Consider the following 13,343-nt stretch of genomic DNA (forward strand, 5'->3'; position numbering starts at 1 on the left):
GGCCTGTAAATACGGGTTATTGCTAAGCTTCATTTAAGGCCACACCGTGATGTGACTATTAGGCAATCGCAATGGTCATTACGAAAACTTACGGGATCCCTCTATGAACAGGGACTATTATAGAGTTCAGGCCGGCTATGGGGGATTGCCGCCCTACTTTCAAGGGGACCCCGTCATGTACGGGGCTGGGTTGTGGGGCTTCTTTCGGAGTTTGTTAAAAGAGCCATGCCATTCTTGAGACAGGGATACGAAATTGCAAAACCTCACTTTAAAACGGCTGCCACGAACATAGCGCATGACGTCGTGGACTCTGTAACATCGGCTGTCACCGATGGCATTAACAAACAACCCCAGGAAGGAGCAGGATTGTTGTACAAGGCGCGTGCTGGTGTTAAAAGGAAGCGAGGGGCTTCGAGGCGTAGATGCCCGCCAAAGCCCTATAAAAAACAGAGGACTTCTTCAAAAGGCCCACACAAAAGAAGAGTCGTAAGACAGGGGAGATCTTCCAAGAAGAAGAATAGACCACGCTCTAGTGCAAATATTTTTTAAAGCCGCTATCATGGCATTCGTACACACTGCGCCTCGGGTGAATGTGCCAAATCAGAGCTAGATCTGTTTTCTCTTAAACCCACACAGACCAGCACCGAAAACAGTGATTTCATGGAAGTATCGCCTCTAGGCTCTCTGACACCTCTGGCGCCGATAGAGTTTTATACGTCGGGGTCATTGGATATGTATTTGGATCTCAACAGCACTCTGTTACACCTCGTCTGCAAAATAACCAAAGCGAACGGCACCAACATCGAGAATAATGCTAAAGTGGCACTGATCGCCTAACCCATCGCAACCATGTTTAATCAAGTGGACATTAACCTGGGAGATCGACTCATCCCGCAGAGTGATAACATGTACTCCTACAGGGCCTACATAGAGAGTATTCTAAATTACAGTTGCGAAGCCCTGGATGCACAGTTTTCAGCTAGACTCTTCTACAAAGATACTGAAGCGCATTTTGAGGACACAGTGTTGGACGGCGCCAACGCTGGTTTTAAAAAAAGAGCCAGCTTTGCCGCCGGCAGTAGGCAATTTGATCTCCTGGGGTGCATACATTCAGACCTTTTCTTCCAAGAAAAACTTCTAATCAACGGTATCGAGCTTAAGATCAAACTCAACCGCAACAAGGACGCATTCTGTCTCATCAGAGGCGATGGGGAACAGTATAAACTGGTTATATTGTCCGCGAGTCTGTTTGTAAAGAGAGTGAAGGTGTCACCGAGAGTCAGATTGGCCCACGCTGAATCTTTACAACTATTGAACGCAAAGTACGCCATTGAAAGAGTGGCTCTGAAGATATTCAGTATCGCTGCCGGTACTAGATTAACGCAGCAGCAGAATCTTTTTCTGGAGCAACTACCGAAACTCATCATCATAGGGTTTGTGGACATTACAGCTTTTAGTGGACTCTATACCTCGAACCATTTCAACTTCAAACACTATGATATCAACTACGCCGCTTTGGTCCACGAGGGCGCTGTTATCCCTGCAGAACCATTCACTCCGAGTTTTGGAACATCCAATTTTGTCAGGGAATATCTCGGACTGGTCTCGATAACGGGGAAACATCTGCGGGACTCAGGAGTCGTTGTTTCAAGAGAGGGGTATGGGGCTGGCTACACATTGTTTGCGTTCGACCTAACGCCTGACATGGAAGATGGCGACCACTACAACCTGATCAAAAATGGAAATCTAAAAGCTGAAATACATTTTACACAGGCGCTGGCTACCAACGTGAATATGGTTGTATTCTCGGTATCCGACAGAGTTATCCAGCTCAATCATGCCCGACAACTTATGTTTGACTTTCATTAAAAGATTTTAAAATGGACACTACTGAGATACGTGACTTCTTAAGTAGGCATAAATACGCTAAAAAATACTTTTTAGGTGTATTTCCTAGAGATGGGCTACCTGAAAAGATAGGCCCAGAAAGACCTCGTACCCTAGTCTTTAACACTGACCCGCATTACTAGGGTGGTACACATTGGGCTGACATGTTTCTCGATGTAGACAAGGTTATAGTGTTTGACAGTTTAGCGGAGTTCCCCGAGCATGACATTTATACAAAACCGATATTCAAATATGTAAAAATAGCATCACCAACTGTTAAGTATAACAAGCGGCGTGTACAGGAGTCTCTAGCCATCACATGTGGGGAACATTGTATATATTTTGTTAGTAAAATGTCTAAGGGTATGACGTTTAGAATTTTTTAAAAATCTGTATTCAGCTGATCTAGTAAACAACAACGGTATTGTTAGGAAATATGTGAATGAAAAGACTAGGCCCATGTCGAGCATTGTTAAAACAGAATACGGTGTATGTCAAAAGTGTAAGGCCTTGTAAAGCCTCTATTTGTACTGATTATTGTCTAAAATAAAAAAACATCGTAAACATGAAATCAGACTATGCATTTTTATTCACCCACCACCCATTTTGAAACCATTTTAAAAAAGATGTCGGACTACTGTTGAAATGTTAAAAGTGTTTATTAGAAACAGTTTTCACCACAAACATGTACACGGGTAAAAATAAATGAAGTAAACATCTTTCGACACGCGAACCTTTTTAACAAAACTGTATAACGGTTCAAAATTGGATTACATTAGAGTGGTAACCATGTGTTCATTTTGAACAGTCTCTTTTTAGGGGCCAGATGTAGAGCATCGCTGCTCCTAGACGGTGTTAGCTGAGGAAAGAAAGGCGACGTCAGGGTTACCGATGATCGTAAAGGGGATGTTGCGTTTCGCAGCGGCGCTTAGGAACTGCTCCCATCCTCTAGGAGCGTTTTGTGTCGATAGGGTTTTATTGTGCGTGAGACCTCTGACCAGATCATACAGGTGTGATCCAGCAACCGGTTGTCCCTTGTAAACTAATTCACCCCTGTCGTTCCAAGAGGTCAAATCTTTAGTAGCAGCCATTTTACCAAGTAACATATGAGCAGCCCCTCTATACTTTTGACTCTATTTTTTAACAGGCCTACAACAAAGGCGTCCGAGGTGGCTGGCGGACCCGGGTCTTGAGGTGCTATTGGGTCTGTTGCTGGCTGTTCCTCGGCAGGTGTGTGCAGAGTTAGTTTGTTTTTTTCAGCGTTCAACTGTAAAGTGAGTAAAGCCCTGCTTTGTCGTGTGGTTTTAAATCGGTTCGGTTCAAAATGGCTTTGATCTTAGCATTGAGATGCTGCGTCTTGTTTCTGTGTATGTCCCAGACGTCGGCGGTCGAAGGGCCCAAATGTTCCAGCTGATGGCGAGGCACAAGGTACATTTTTTGGGAATGTTCCATCATGTCCTCGATAGGAGACCTGTTATTAGGGGTATAGCTATACCCAACAGCGAACCTATAAAACCTCCAGACTGTTTGACCAGTTTCCTTTTAGAAAGGAGCAACACCCTTTTATTGCTGAGCTTCTTAATAATGTGATGCTTCTTCTTCAGCACATGGAACTGGCTCGTTGATACCGGAACATTACCTTTTAGGATGTTTAAGACTATTTCTGAAATGGCCGCCACTAAATCTTCCGAAGCAGCACATAGGATAGCATTTCTTTTCATGGGGCTGGCTGTGACCAGCATTTTTAGGAGGTCTAAATTTCGCCTTAGCCGTCCAGACATTGTGGTGACCTTATATTACAAGGTTTAGAGTGTAAACGTTAAAAAATTCTTCTTAAGGGGTCTTTTTATAAGCTTTAGGGACAGTTTTAGGTGTGTAAGTGACTGAGAAGTCAGGGGGCAAATAGCGGTGCATAGTCTGTAGTCTTCTAGAGTGTTGGGTTTTAAATCTACCAGTGAGTAGACGTGGGGTTTTACGGTGGTGTCGTTAAATGCTTCCATGAAAAACTGCATGTTCCCGGGGTACATCTGTTTAGCTATAATTGCTATCTGAAGCTTGTCGCAGGGGGTTTTAAATAAGCTCAAAGTATGAGACGTTGAGAGTTATAGAACGACCGCTTTTGCCCTTGTAAAACAAGTTCTGCACGATGTAGCATATTCTCAGATTACGATGATGTGAATATTGAGTAAAAGCTCTCCCCATCTCGGGGTGGTCACCTCCTTCACGCATGAGATTGTCCACAACGACCATGTTTACAAGGTGTTGAGGTAACAAGTCATCGTTGTTGAAGATATTGGGGATGCCTTCTATAAATCTGATGTGTGAGAACTTTAGGGAGAGTTCCATGATAATAAAGCCATACAATGTTGTTAGAAGTCTGAGATAAAACACCGGGAGCATTTTCTAGCAGTATCTTTATAAAATATATTTTACCGCTATTTGAGGGGCCGGCTAAAACGCAGAAGAATGGGTGTGGCAGCCTGGTGTCCATAGCTGTTGGGGTTAGCCACTGTAATGTCTTTTAATAACCGTACGGTAGTGTTTTGTAGTCCTCAGTGAGGACCCATTTATCAAACACTATGCGCAGTGTTTATATACAGAGGTTGTGTTGTGATTTCCCACCTCTTTTTGGACCTGACTATGTTAGTGTGGTTTACGACTATTGCTCTGCTATTTTCGTGATCGCTCAATGCGTAGTACTGATGCACCAGACCCTTCAGACTATCAAAATGTACTTAAACTGTGTTGTTAATGTTTAAAGTGATGCCTTTGACTTTCATGCAGACCCTGTTGTTAAAGGTTTTGTAACTGTAGGTCTTGGGTCCTGAGGAAGTGTATTCGAGTATGTACTCATCCTTTTCAAATTCGCTGGTTAAATCCCCTAGATAATCACCCAGCGGCAGATCTTCATCACTCTCTTTACTAACAAAAATAACAAAGTCTGTGTCATGGTACAAACAACGTTCCTGAAGCTTATCCAACAGTCTGTAAAGCTCTAGACGAGCGTGAGCGGTTGTGAAGCACGCTATGAAGATGTTTATATTGTTCCAAGATGTGGGGTACACTTTGGCGTATTTCCAGCATAGAACGGCCTTCTCATCATCTATAAATTCACAACTGGACACGTCGTAAGACGGGGCAAATAGATACTTAAAAAGCTCATCTGGGTCTGTGACCATGGATGTGTTTGACAAATTGGTACGTTGTGCGAATTTTCCCCACAAGGAATTGATGAACTCAGGTCTCAACATAATACCCTCGTGAGCATGGTAATCAGCGATATACTTTTGCTTCGAGGGTTCATCAACGCACCAGTCGGAATACCCCGATGCCTCCTGTTTGTCTCTGAGAAACAAGTTGATGTACTCAGAAAAGAGTTGAGTTGTGGTGTGTGGAAAGTGCCAAATTTCCAGTATTTTACCAAGGCGGTTACCCTTTCTAGAGGGCCGTTTGTACCTCGATGGTACACCATGGTACACCATGGTCCCCTTTACTCATCACTATGGGGGTCATTCCAACCCTGGCGGTCGGTGATAAAGCGGCGGCCAACCCGCCAACAGGCAGGCGGTCCAAAAAAAGGAATTCTGACCCTGGCGGGAACCGCCAACACAGCCCGCCACTTTAACACTCCGACCGCCACGGCGGGACAGGCAAACAGCGCGGCGGTCACCGCCAATAGGCAGGCGGCAGACAATGTACCGCCCACCCTATCACAACTCACCAATCCGCCACCTTTTCCGGGGCGGGAGCCCCGCCGATAAAAACACGGCGGAAACAGACTACGAACGGGAAAACGCTCACCTATACACACTTCACGAGGAAGGAGGACAGCATGGAACCCGAATTAAACATCCTACCAGCTATTGTCTACCTGCTCATCTACCAGGAGTACGAACGCCGGCGCAGACGACAACGGTGAGTACTGCACCTACGACACAGGGGAGGGGGGAGGAGGAAAGCTTACGGGCACACACATGCGCCATACACCCACCCCCCCACCACAAATACCTACACCCCAATGCAGAGCAACAAGTCAGAGTGACACCCCCCAAACCCACCGGAATAATGCAAAGACACAATTAAAATGATCTATAAAATATATGTATAAATAGCTCCATTGAAGGTATGGGAAATATGCTATATGAAAGATACAAAATAAGGAATGAACAAAGTCAAAAATATATACATAGGCAATAAGTCCTGCACATTCTGTCAAAGTTCCATAGTCCGTGGGCCAATGTGCACAAACACATGGGCAAAGCCCACACAGGAGACCAGATACCATTGGAGAGAACACTGCTGGGGCATCAGATGATAAAACTACAGGCACCTCAGGGGGAACGGAAGGGGGGGCACCTCAGCCACATGAGTCCACGACGCCAGATCCACGAGGGGCCTCCATGCCCACTGTCCCATCCTGGGGAGTGCAAAGCCACAGTCTCACAAGTCTCTACCTTGGGTGGCTTGCCCACTGTGCCATCCTGGGGAGTGCAAAGCCACAGTCTCTCAAGTCTCTACAGTGGGTGGCTTGCCCACTGTTCCATCCTGGGAAGTGCCAAGCCACAGTCCATCAGATGGATTACCGACTCCACTGTTAATGGAGGAGGCATGGTGCCCAGAGTGCTTCGTGAAGCCCTGCTCGACACAGAACCGGCACTGTCAATGGGCCAGCGGTGCTTGAGATGAAGGGCCCAGCGGAGCGGTGTAGAGACGGTGGGGCCCAGCGGAGCGGTGCTTGACAGGAAGGGCCCAGCGGAGCGGTGCTTGAGATGAAGGGCCCAGCGGAGCGGTGCTTGACAGGAAGGGCCCAGCAGAGCGGTGCTTGAGACGGCGGGGCCCAGCGGAGCGGTGCTTGACAGGAAGGGCCCAGCGGAGCGGTGCTTGAGATGAAGGGCCCAGCGGAGCGGTGCTTGAGATGAAGGGCCCAGCGGAGCAGTGCATGACAGGAAGGGCCCAGCAGAGCGGTGCTTGACAGGAAGGGCCCAGCGGAGCGGTGCTTGAGATGAAGGGCCCAGCGGAGCGGTGCTTGAGATGAAGGGCCCAGCGGAGCGGTGCTTGACAGGAAGGGCCCAGCGGAGCGGTGCTTGACAGGAAGGGCCCAGCGGAGCGGTGCTTGAGATGAAGGGCCCAGCGGAGCGGTGCTTGAGATGAAGGGCTCAGCGGAGCGGTGCTTGACAGGAAGGGCCCAGCGGAGCGGTGCATGACAGGAAGGGCCCAGCGGAGCGGTGCTTGAGATGAAGGGCCCAGCGGAGCGGTGCTTGAGAAGAAGGGCCCAGCGGAGCGGTGCATGAGATGAAGGGCCCAGCGGAGCGGTGCTTGACAAGAAGGGCCCAGCGGAGCGGTGCTTGAGACGGCGGGGCCCAGCGGAGCGGTGCTTGAGATGAAGGGGCCAGCGGAGCGATGCTTGAGATGAAGGGCCCAGCGGAGCGGTGCTTGACAGGAAGGGCCCAGCGGAGCGGTGCTTGAGATGAAGGGCCCAGCGGAGCGGTGCTTGAGATGAAGGGCCCAGCAGAGCGGTGCTTGACAGGAAGGGCTCAGCGGAGCGGTGCATGACAGGAAGGGCCCAGCGGAGCGGTGCTTGAGATGAAGGGCCCAGCGGAGCCGTGCTTGAGATGAAGGGCACAGCGGAGCAGTGCTTGACAGGAAGGGCCCAGTGGAGCGGTGCTTGACAGGAAGGGCCCAGCGGAGCGGTGCTTGACAGGAAGGGCCCAGTGGAGCGGTGCTTGAGATGAAGGGCCCAGCGGAGTGGTGCTTGAGATGAAGGGCCCAGCGGAGCGGTGCTTGACAGGAAGGGCCCAGCGGAGCGGTGCATGACAGGAAGGGCCCAGCGGCGCGGTGCTTGAGATGAAGGGCCCAGCGGAGCGGTGCTTGAGATGAAGGGCCCAGCGGAGCGGTGCATGACAGGAAGGGCCCAGCGGAGCGGTGCTTGAGATGAAGGGCCCAGCGGAGCGGTGCTTTACAAGAAGGGCCCAGCGGAGCGGTGCTTGAGACGGAGGGGCCCAGCGGAGCGGTGCTTGAGATGAAGGGCCCAGCGGAGCGGTGCTTGAGATGAAGGGCCCAGCGGAGCGGTGCTTGACAGGAAGGGCCCAGCGGAGCGGTCCTTGACAGGAAGGGCCCAGCGGAGCGGTGCTTGAGATGAAGGGCCCAGCGGAGCGGTGCTTGAGATGAAGGGCCCAGCGGAGCGGTGCTTGACAGGAAGGGCCCAGCGGAGCGGTGCATGACAGGAAGGGCCCAGCGGAACGGTGCTTGAGATGAAGGGCCCAGCGGAGCGGTGCTTGAGATGAAGGGCCCAGCGGAGCGGTGCATGACAGGAAGGGCCCAGCGGAGCGGTGCTTGAAATGAAGGGCCCAGCGGAGCGGTGCTTGACAGGAAGGGCCCAGCGGAGCGGTGCTTGAGACGGCGGGGCCCAGCGGAGCGGTGCTTGAGATGAAGGGCCCAGCGGAGCGGTGCTTGAGATGAAGGGCCCAGCGGAGCGGTGCATGACAGGAAGGGCCCAGCGGAGCGGTGCTTGACAAGAAGGGCCCAGCGGAGCGGTGCTTGAGATGAAGGGCCCAGCGGAGCGGTGCTTGACAGGAAGGGCACAGCGGAGCGGTGCTTGAGATGAAGGGCCCAGCGGAGCGGTGCTTGAGATGAAGGGCCCAGCGGAGCGGTGCATGACAGGAAGGGCCCAGCGGAGCGGTGCTTGAGATGAAGGGCCCAGCGGAGCGGTGCTTGACAGGAAGGGCCCAGCGAAGCGGTGGTTGAGACGGCGGGCCCAGCGGAGCGGTGCTTGAGATGAAGGGCCCAGCGGAGCGGTGCATGACAGGAAGGGCCCAGCGGAGCGGTGCTTGAGATGAAGGGCCCAGCGGAGCGGTGCTTGACAGGAAGGGCCCAGCGGAGCGGTGCTTGAGACGGCGGGGCCCAGCGGAGCGGTGCTTGAGATGAAGGGCCCAGCGGAGCGGTGCTTGAGATGAAGGGCCCAGCGGATCGGTTCTTGTCCCGGCGGGCCCCTGTTCAGCAGTTCTTGTCCCGGTGGGCCCCTGTTCAGTGGTTCTTGTCCCGGCGGGCCCCTGTTCAGCGGTGCTCCTCCCAGCGGTGCCCTGTTCAGCGGTTCTTGTCCCAGCGGGCCCCTGTTCAGCGGTTCTTGTCCCGGCGGGCCCCTGTTCAGTGGTTCTTGTCCCTGCGGGGCCCTGTTCAGCGGTTCTTGTCCCGGCGGGGCCCTGTTCAGCGGTGCTCCTCCCGGCGGGGCCCTGTTCAGCAGTGCTCCTCCCGGCGGGGCCCTGTTCAGCGGTGCTTCTCCCGGCAGGGCCCTGTTCAGCGGTGCTTCTCCCGGCGGGCCCCTGTTCAGCGGTGCTCCTCCCGACGGGGCCCTGTCAAGCGGTGCTTCTCCCGGCGGGCCCCTGTTCAGCGGTGCTTCTCCCGGCGGGGCCCTGTTCAGCGGTGCTTCTCCCTGCGGGCCCCTGTTCAGTGGTGCTCCTCCCGGCGGGGCCCTGTTCAACGGTGCTTGTCCTGTGTGTCTAGGGAGCCAGACCTGGCCAAGACTTTCCGCTCAGTCGCCATCCGACCTTGCGGTCGCGGGGCCCTCCTGTGATGGAGTCCTGGGCCCGTGGGTGTCGTCCATCACAACCGGAATGGGGCTGGTGGAGCCCTCCTGGGCAGCTCGCCTGCTGCCTGACTTCTCCGCCCTGCTGCCCTTGCCCTCCTTCGCTGAAGCTCTGTGGCCCTTGCCTCCCTTGGATGATGTGGCAGGTGACGGGGCAAGGCTACTGTCCTTGGTGGCAGCCGTCTCAGTCTTGTCGCGCCGGGCCTTTTTTTTTTTGTCCTCTTCCCAGGGGGTGGGCTGGCTGTCCCCTTGCTGCTGGCCGATGTTCCTGCCCTAGGAGCTGGTGGACTCCAATAGCCCTGCACTATGGTCACAGTAGATGCAGGGCTGGTGGTGGCTGAGGTGCTTTTTTTACTCTTACCAGATGGAGGGGGTGGGTCAGTGACTGGAAAGAGCTCAAGGTTGGAAAGGAAAACGACTTGGGAAGGACAGGGACGGGTAGGTGTAGTGGGTATGGGAGTGGAGGAAGAGGATGTGGTTGTAGGAGAGTCAAGTGTGCTGTCTTTGGGTGCAGGTGCTTGTGACGGAGGCTGTCGTGAGGTGGATGGCTGTTGGGTGGGTGGCTGCCTGCGTTTGTGTGCTTTGGAAGAGGGGGTGACAGACACACTGGAAGAGGACACAGGGGACGTGTAAATGGCAGTGGGGGTGGTGACTGCACGTGTGCGGACTGTAATGGAGGGTGTGCTGGTGATGGAAGTACTGGCTGATGGTGGTGTGCATGCAGGTGTGAGTGGAGACGTCACAGGGAGGGAGGAGGGAGATGAGGAGGTGGGGGACACAGAGGTGGTAGTGACTTTTGGCATGTCTGCATCTGGATGTTGCTTGGGTGAATGCTTGTGGGATCTGTGGTGCTTATGTCTGGATGAGCTGCCCTTGGGTGTAGAGGTGTGTGCAGGCTGGTCTGATGGTGTGGATGGGATAGGCAGAGGAACAGGAGACTGGGACTGGGTGGAGGGAGTCAGAAGAGGGAGGCTGGAGACAGGGACAATGGCTGCCGTCAGTGCTGAGGCCAGAGCGTTGAACGATCGCTGATGGGCAGCCTGACCCGAATGAATGCCCTCCAGGTATGCATTGCTCCGATGCACCTCCCTTTCTACACCCTGGATGGCATTCAAAAGGGTAGACTGCCCAACAATGAGTGTCCTGAGGAGGTCAATGACCTCCTCACTGAGGGCAGCAGGGGTAACTGGGACAGGGCCTGAGGTGCCTGGGGCGAAGGAGATGCCCGCCTTCCTGGGCGAGCGGGGACGGAGCAAAGGTTGAGGGGCTGCTGGGAGGGCGGGGCTGGTGCACTGGGTGGCGGCTGTACCTGTTGTGGCGGTGGGCACGGATGTTGCCGCCACCGCTAGGGAGCTCCCTTCCGAGGACGTGTCGGTGTCGCTGACGTCTCCACGGGTCCCCGTTGTGGAGCTCCACTCGCCCTCCGTCTCACTGGTGTACTCGGAGTCTGTTGTATGGCCCTCCGGGGCCATGTGAGATGCAGCTCCCTCGTGCGCCGATGCCACTTCTCCTCCGCCTGATGATGCTAATGCACACATGAACAGGAAGACAAAGAAAATGGAGGGGGGGGAGAAATGAAGACAGGTTGAGTGCATGCATTGGCAACACCGTTGTCGGAGAGGACAGACACAGAAGCCCCCTGAACTAGGCCGCGCAATCGGGGTACACTACTCAGTTATTGTGACTAGGCCTACAGGTCTATGGACGACAAATGCACACATGGGTGAGGCCGGACCATGGATAGCTGTACTTGGCACCCTACAGAGGTGGGGGGCGGTGGCACAGGGCCGTGTCTAACGGAGGGGCCTAGCCTACAGAATGCGCCCTGGCCTGGAGATAGCCACAGCCCTCCTCCCCCACCCAGACACCTTCACTGCGCGCAAAGATAGCAGAATGTGCTGATACTCACCCCCTTGTGTCTGCTGTGATGTCCTCACGCGCCCATCCAAATCGGGGTAGGCCACCGCCAGGATCCGGGACATCAGGGGGGTCAATTGGCGGCTGGCACCCCTCCTACGTTGGGAGGCCATCCCCAGCAGAGACTCGCCAGTCTTTCTGGTCCCGCGGCGGATGTCCTCCCACCTCTTTCGGCAGTGGGTGCCCCGTCTGTTGTAGACCCCCAGGGCACGGACGTCCTTGGTGATGGCACGCCAAATGTCGATCTTCTGATGGGCGCTGACCTATGTGACATGTACAGGGTGGAAAAGGAAATCAAATCAGTTTTCTGCCTGGTCAATGTGAGTGCCCCCCCCCTCCCCAACCTTGCCATGTGGCACATGCTCTCATCTTTCGTGCGTTGCACTCCTCATTCGCTCCCCTCCCCACCATCTTACATACACCCCACTCAACACAGGCATAGCCCATTCACCGTGCACCCTGTGTACTAACCTGTTGGTCTGGAGGACCGTAGAGTAGCGCATACTGGGGGAGGACCCCATCAACAAGTTTCTCCAATTCTTCGGAAGTGAAGGCAGGGGCCCTTTCCCCAGTCGCAGCAGCCATTGTATCTCCCAGACCGAGGTCACAGCAGCACTTGTAGTATAGGTCCTCTCCTGTGGATGATCAGGTCTCGAGTGATTAATGAGATAGAAAATGGCGGTCAATGTTAACCAATGCTGCTTTGCGCCACGGTCTTCGACCGCCTACCGCCACGGTGTGCCACAACAGCGCAGTGACCTCACATCCCACTGTCACACTTCACAGGTCAGGCAGCTGCCATTTCAAGGGCCCACATGGCATAATTTCTACTGCGTCACACAGGCCTAGGCCTTGCATTGCCACTCATACAAGCCTTTCAATGCATAGCGATTCGTGTACTGTGCATGCTGTGTGAACGAACCTGTGGGTTGCTTGACTCTGTGCTCCATGTTGTCCTTCCTAGGCACCGTCCGCTGGGACTTGCGAGGAGAAGGATGAATCCTCCCGTGTACCGACCACTGGTGGACCTGTCGACAATGGAAGAACGACATATCATACTTACATACAGGCTTGACAGAGCAACTATACATGAACTATGTGCCCAGCTGGAGCCAGACCTGATGTCCCCCATCCGCCAACCCACAGGGATTCCCCCTCTGGTGCAGGTTCTGTCAGTACTCCATTTTTTGGCAACTGGGTCTTTTCAGACAACAGTGGCCATATCATCTGGGATGTCTCAGCCTATGTTTTCTAAGGTTTTGTCCACAGTGTTGTCTGCCCTGATGAAATACATACGGAGCTACATTATTTTCCCTGAGGTGGCCGAATTGGCTACAGTGAAGGGTGATTTCTATGCCCTTGCACATATCCCCAACATCATTGGTGCCATTGATGGGACCCATGTGGCTTTGGTTCCCCCCAAAGAAAGTGAGCAGGTGTACAGAAACAGAAAAAGTTATAATTCGATGAATGTCCAGGTGGTCTGTTTGGCTGACCAGTACATCTCCCATGTAAATGCCAAGTTCCCTGGGTCAGTGCATGACGCGTATGTCATGCGAAATAGCAGCATCCCTTATGTGATGGAACAGCTACAGAGACATCGTGTGTGGCTAATTAGTGACTCTGGTTACCCCAACCTGTTGTGGCTACTGACCCCAGTGAGGAATCCCCCGACCAGGGCAGAGGAACGTTACAATGAGGCCCATGGGAGAACTAGGAGGATCATAGAAAGGACCATCGGGGTCCTGAAGGCCAGGTTTAGGTGCCTGCATATGACAGGGGGATCCCTAATGTACTCACCAAAGAAGGTGTGCCATATCATCGTGGCCTGCTGTATGCTTCACAATCTTGCTTTGCGACGCCAGGTGCCTTTTCTGCAGGAGGATGGTCCAGATGGTGGTGTTGTAGCAGCTGTGGAGCCTGTGGAGAGTGAAGAGGAGGAAGACGACAGGGACGA

General features: G+C 53.4%; 1 protein-coding gene across 1 annotated transcript; it reads left to right on the plus strand.

Moving 5' to 3' along the window:
• The first annotated feature begins 849 nt into the window (after positions 1 to 849).
• On the plus strand, positions 850 to 1,869 carry LOC138259680 (uncharacterized protein F54H12.2-like). Its single transcript, XM_069207556.1, has one exon. The coding sequence runs from the start codon at positions 850 to 852 to the stop codon at positions 1,867 to 1,869; it is 1,020 nt and encodes a 339-aa protein (XP_069063657.1).
• The last annotated feature ends 11,474 nt before the right edge of the window (positions 1,870 to 13,343 follow it).

This window comes from Pleurodeles waltl, chromosome 9, assembly GCF_031143425.1.
Source record: "Pleurodeles waltl isolate 20211129_DDA chromosome 9, aPleWal1.hap1.20221129, whole genome shotgun sequence".
Classification (NCBI taxonomy): domain Eukaryota; kingdom Metazoa; phylum Chordata; class Amphibia; order Caudata; family Salamandridae; genus Pleurodeles; species Pleurodeles waltl.

What these genes read in the sequence shown, in the direction of transcription:
- LOC138259680 (XM_069207556.1), top strand. Translation starts at nt 850, where the DNA reads ATGTTTAATCAAGTGGACATTAACCTGGGAGATCGACTCATCCCGCAG.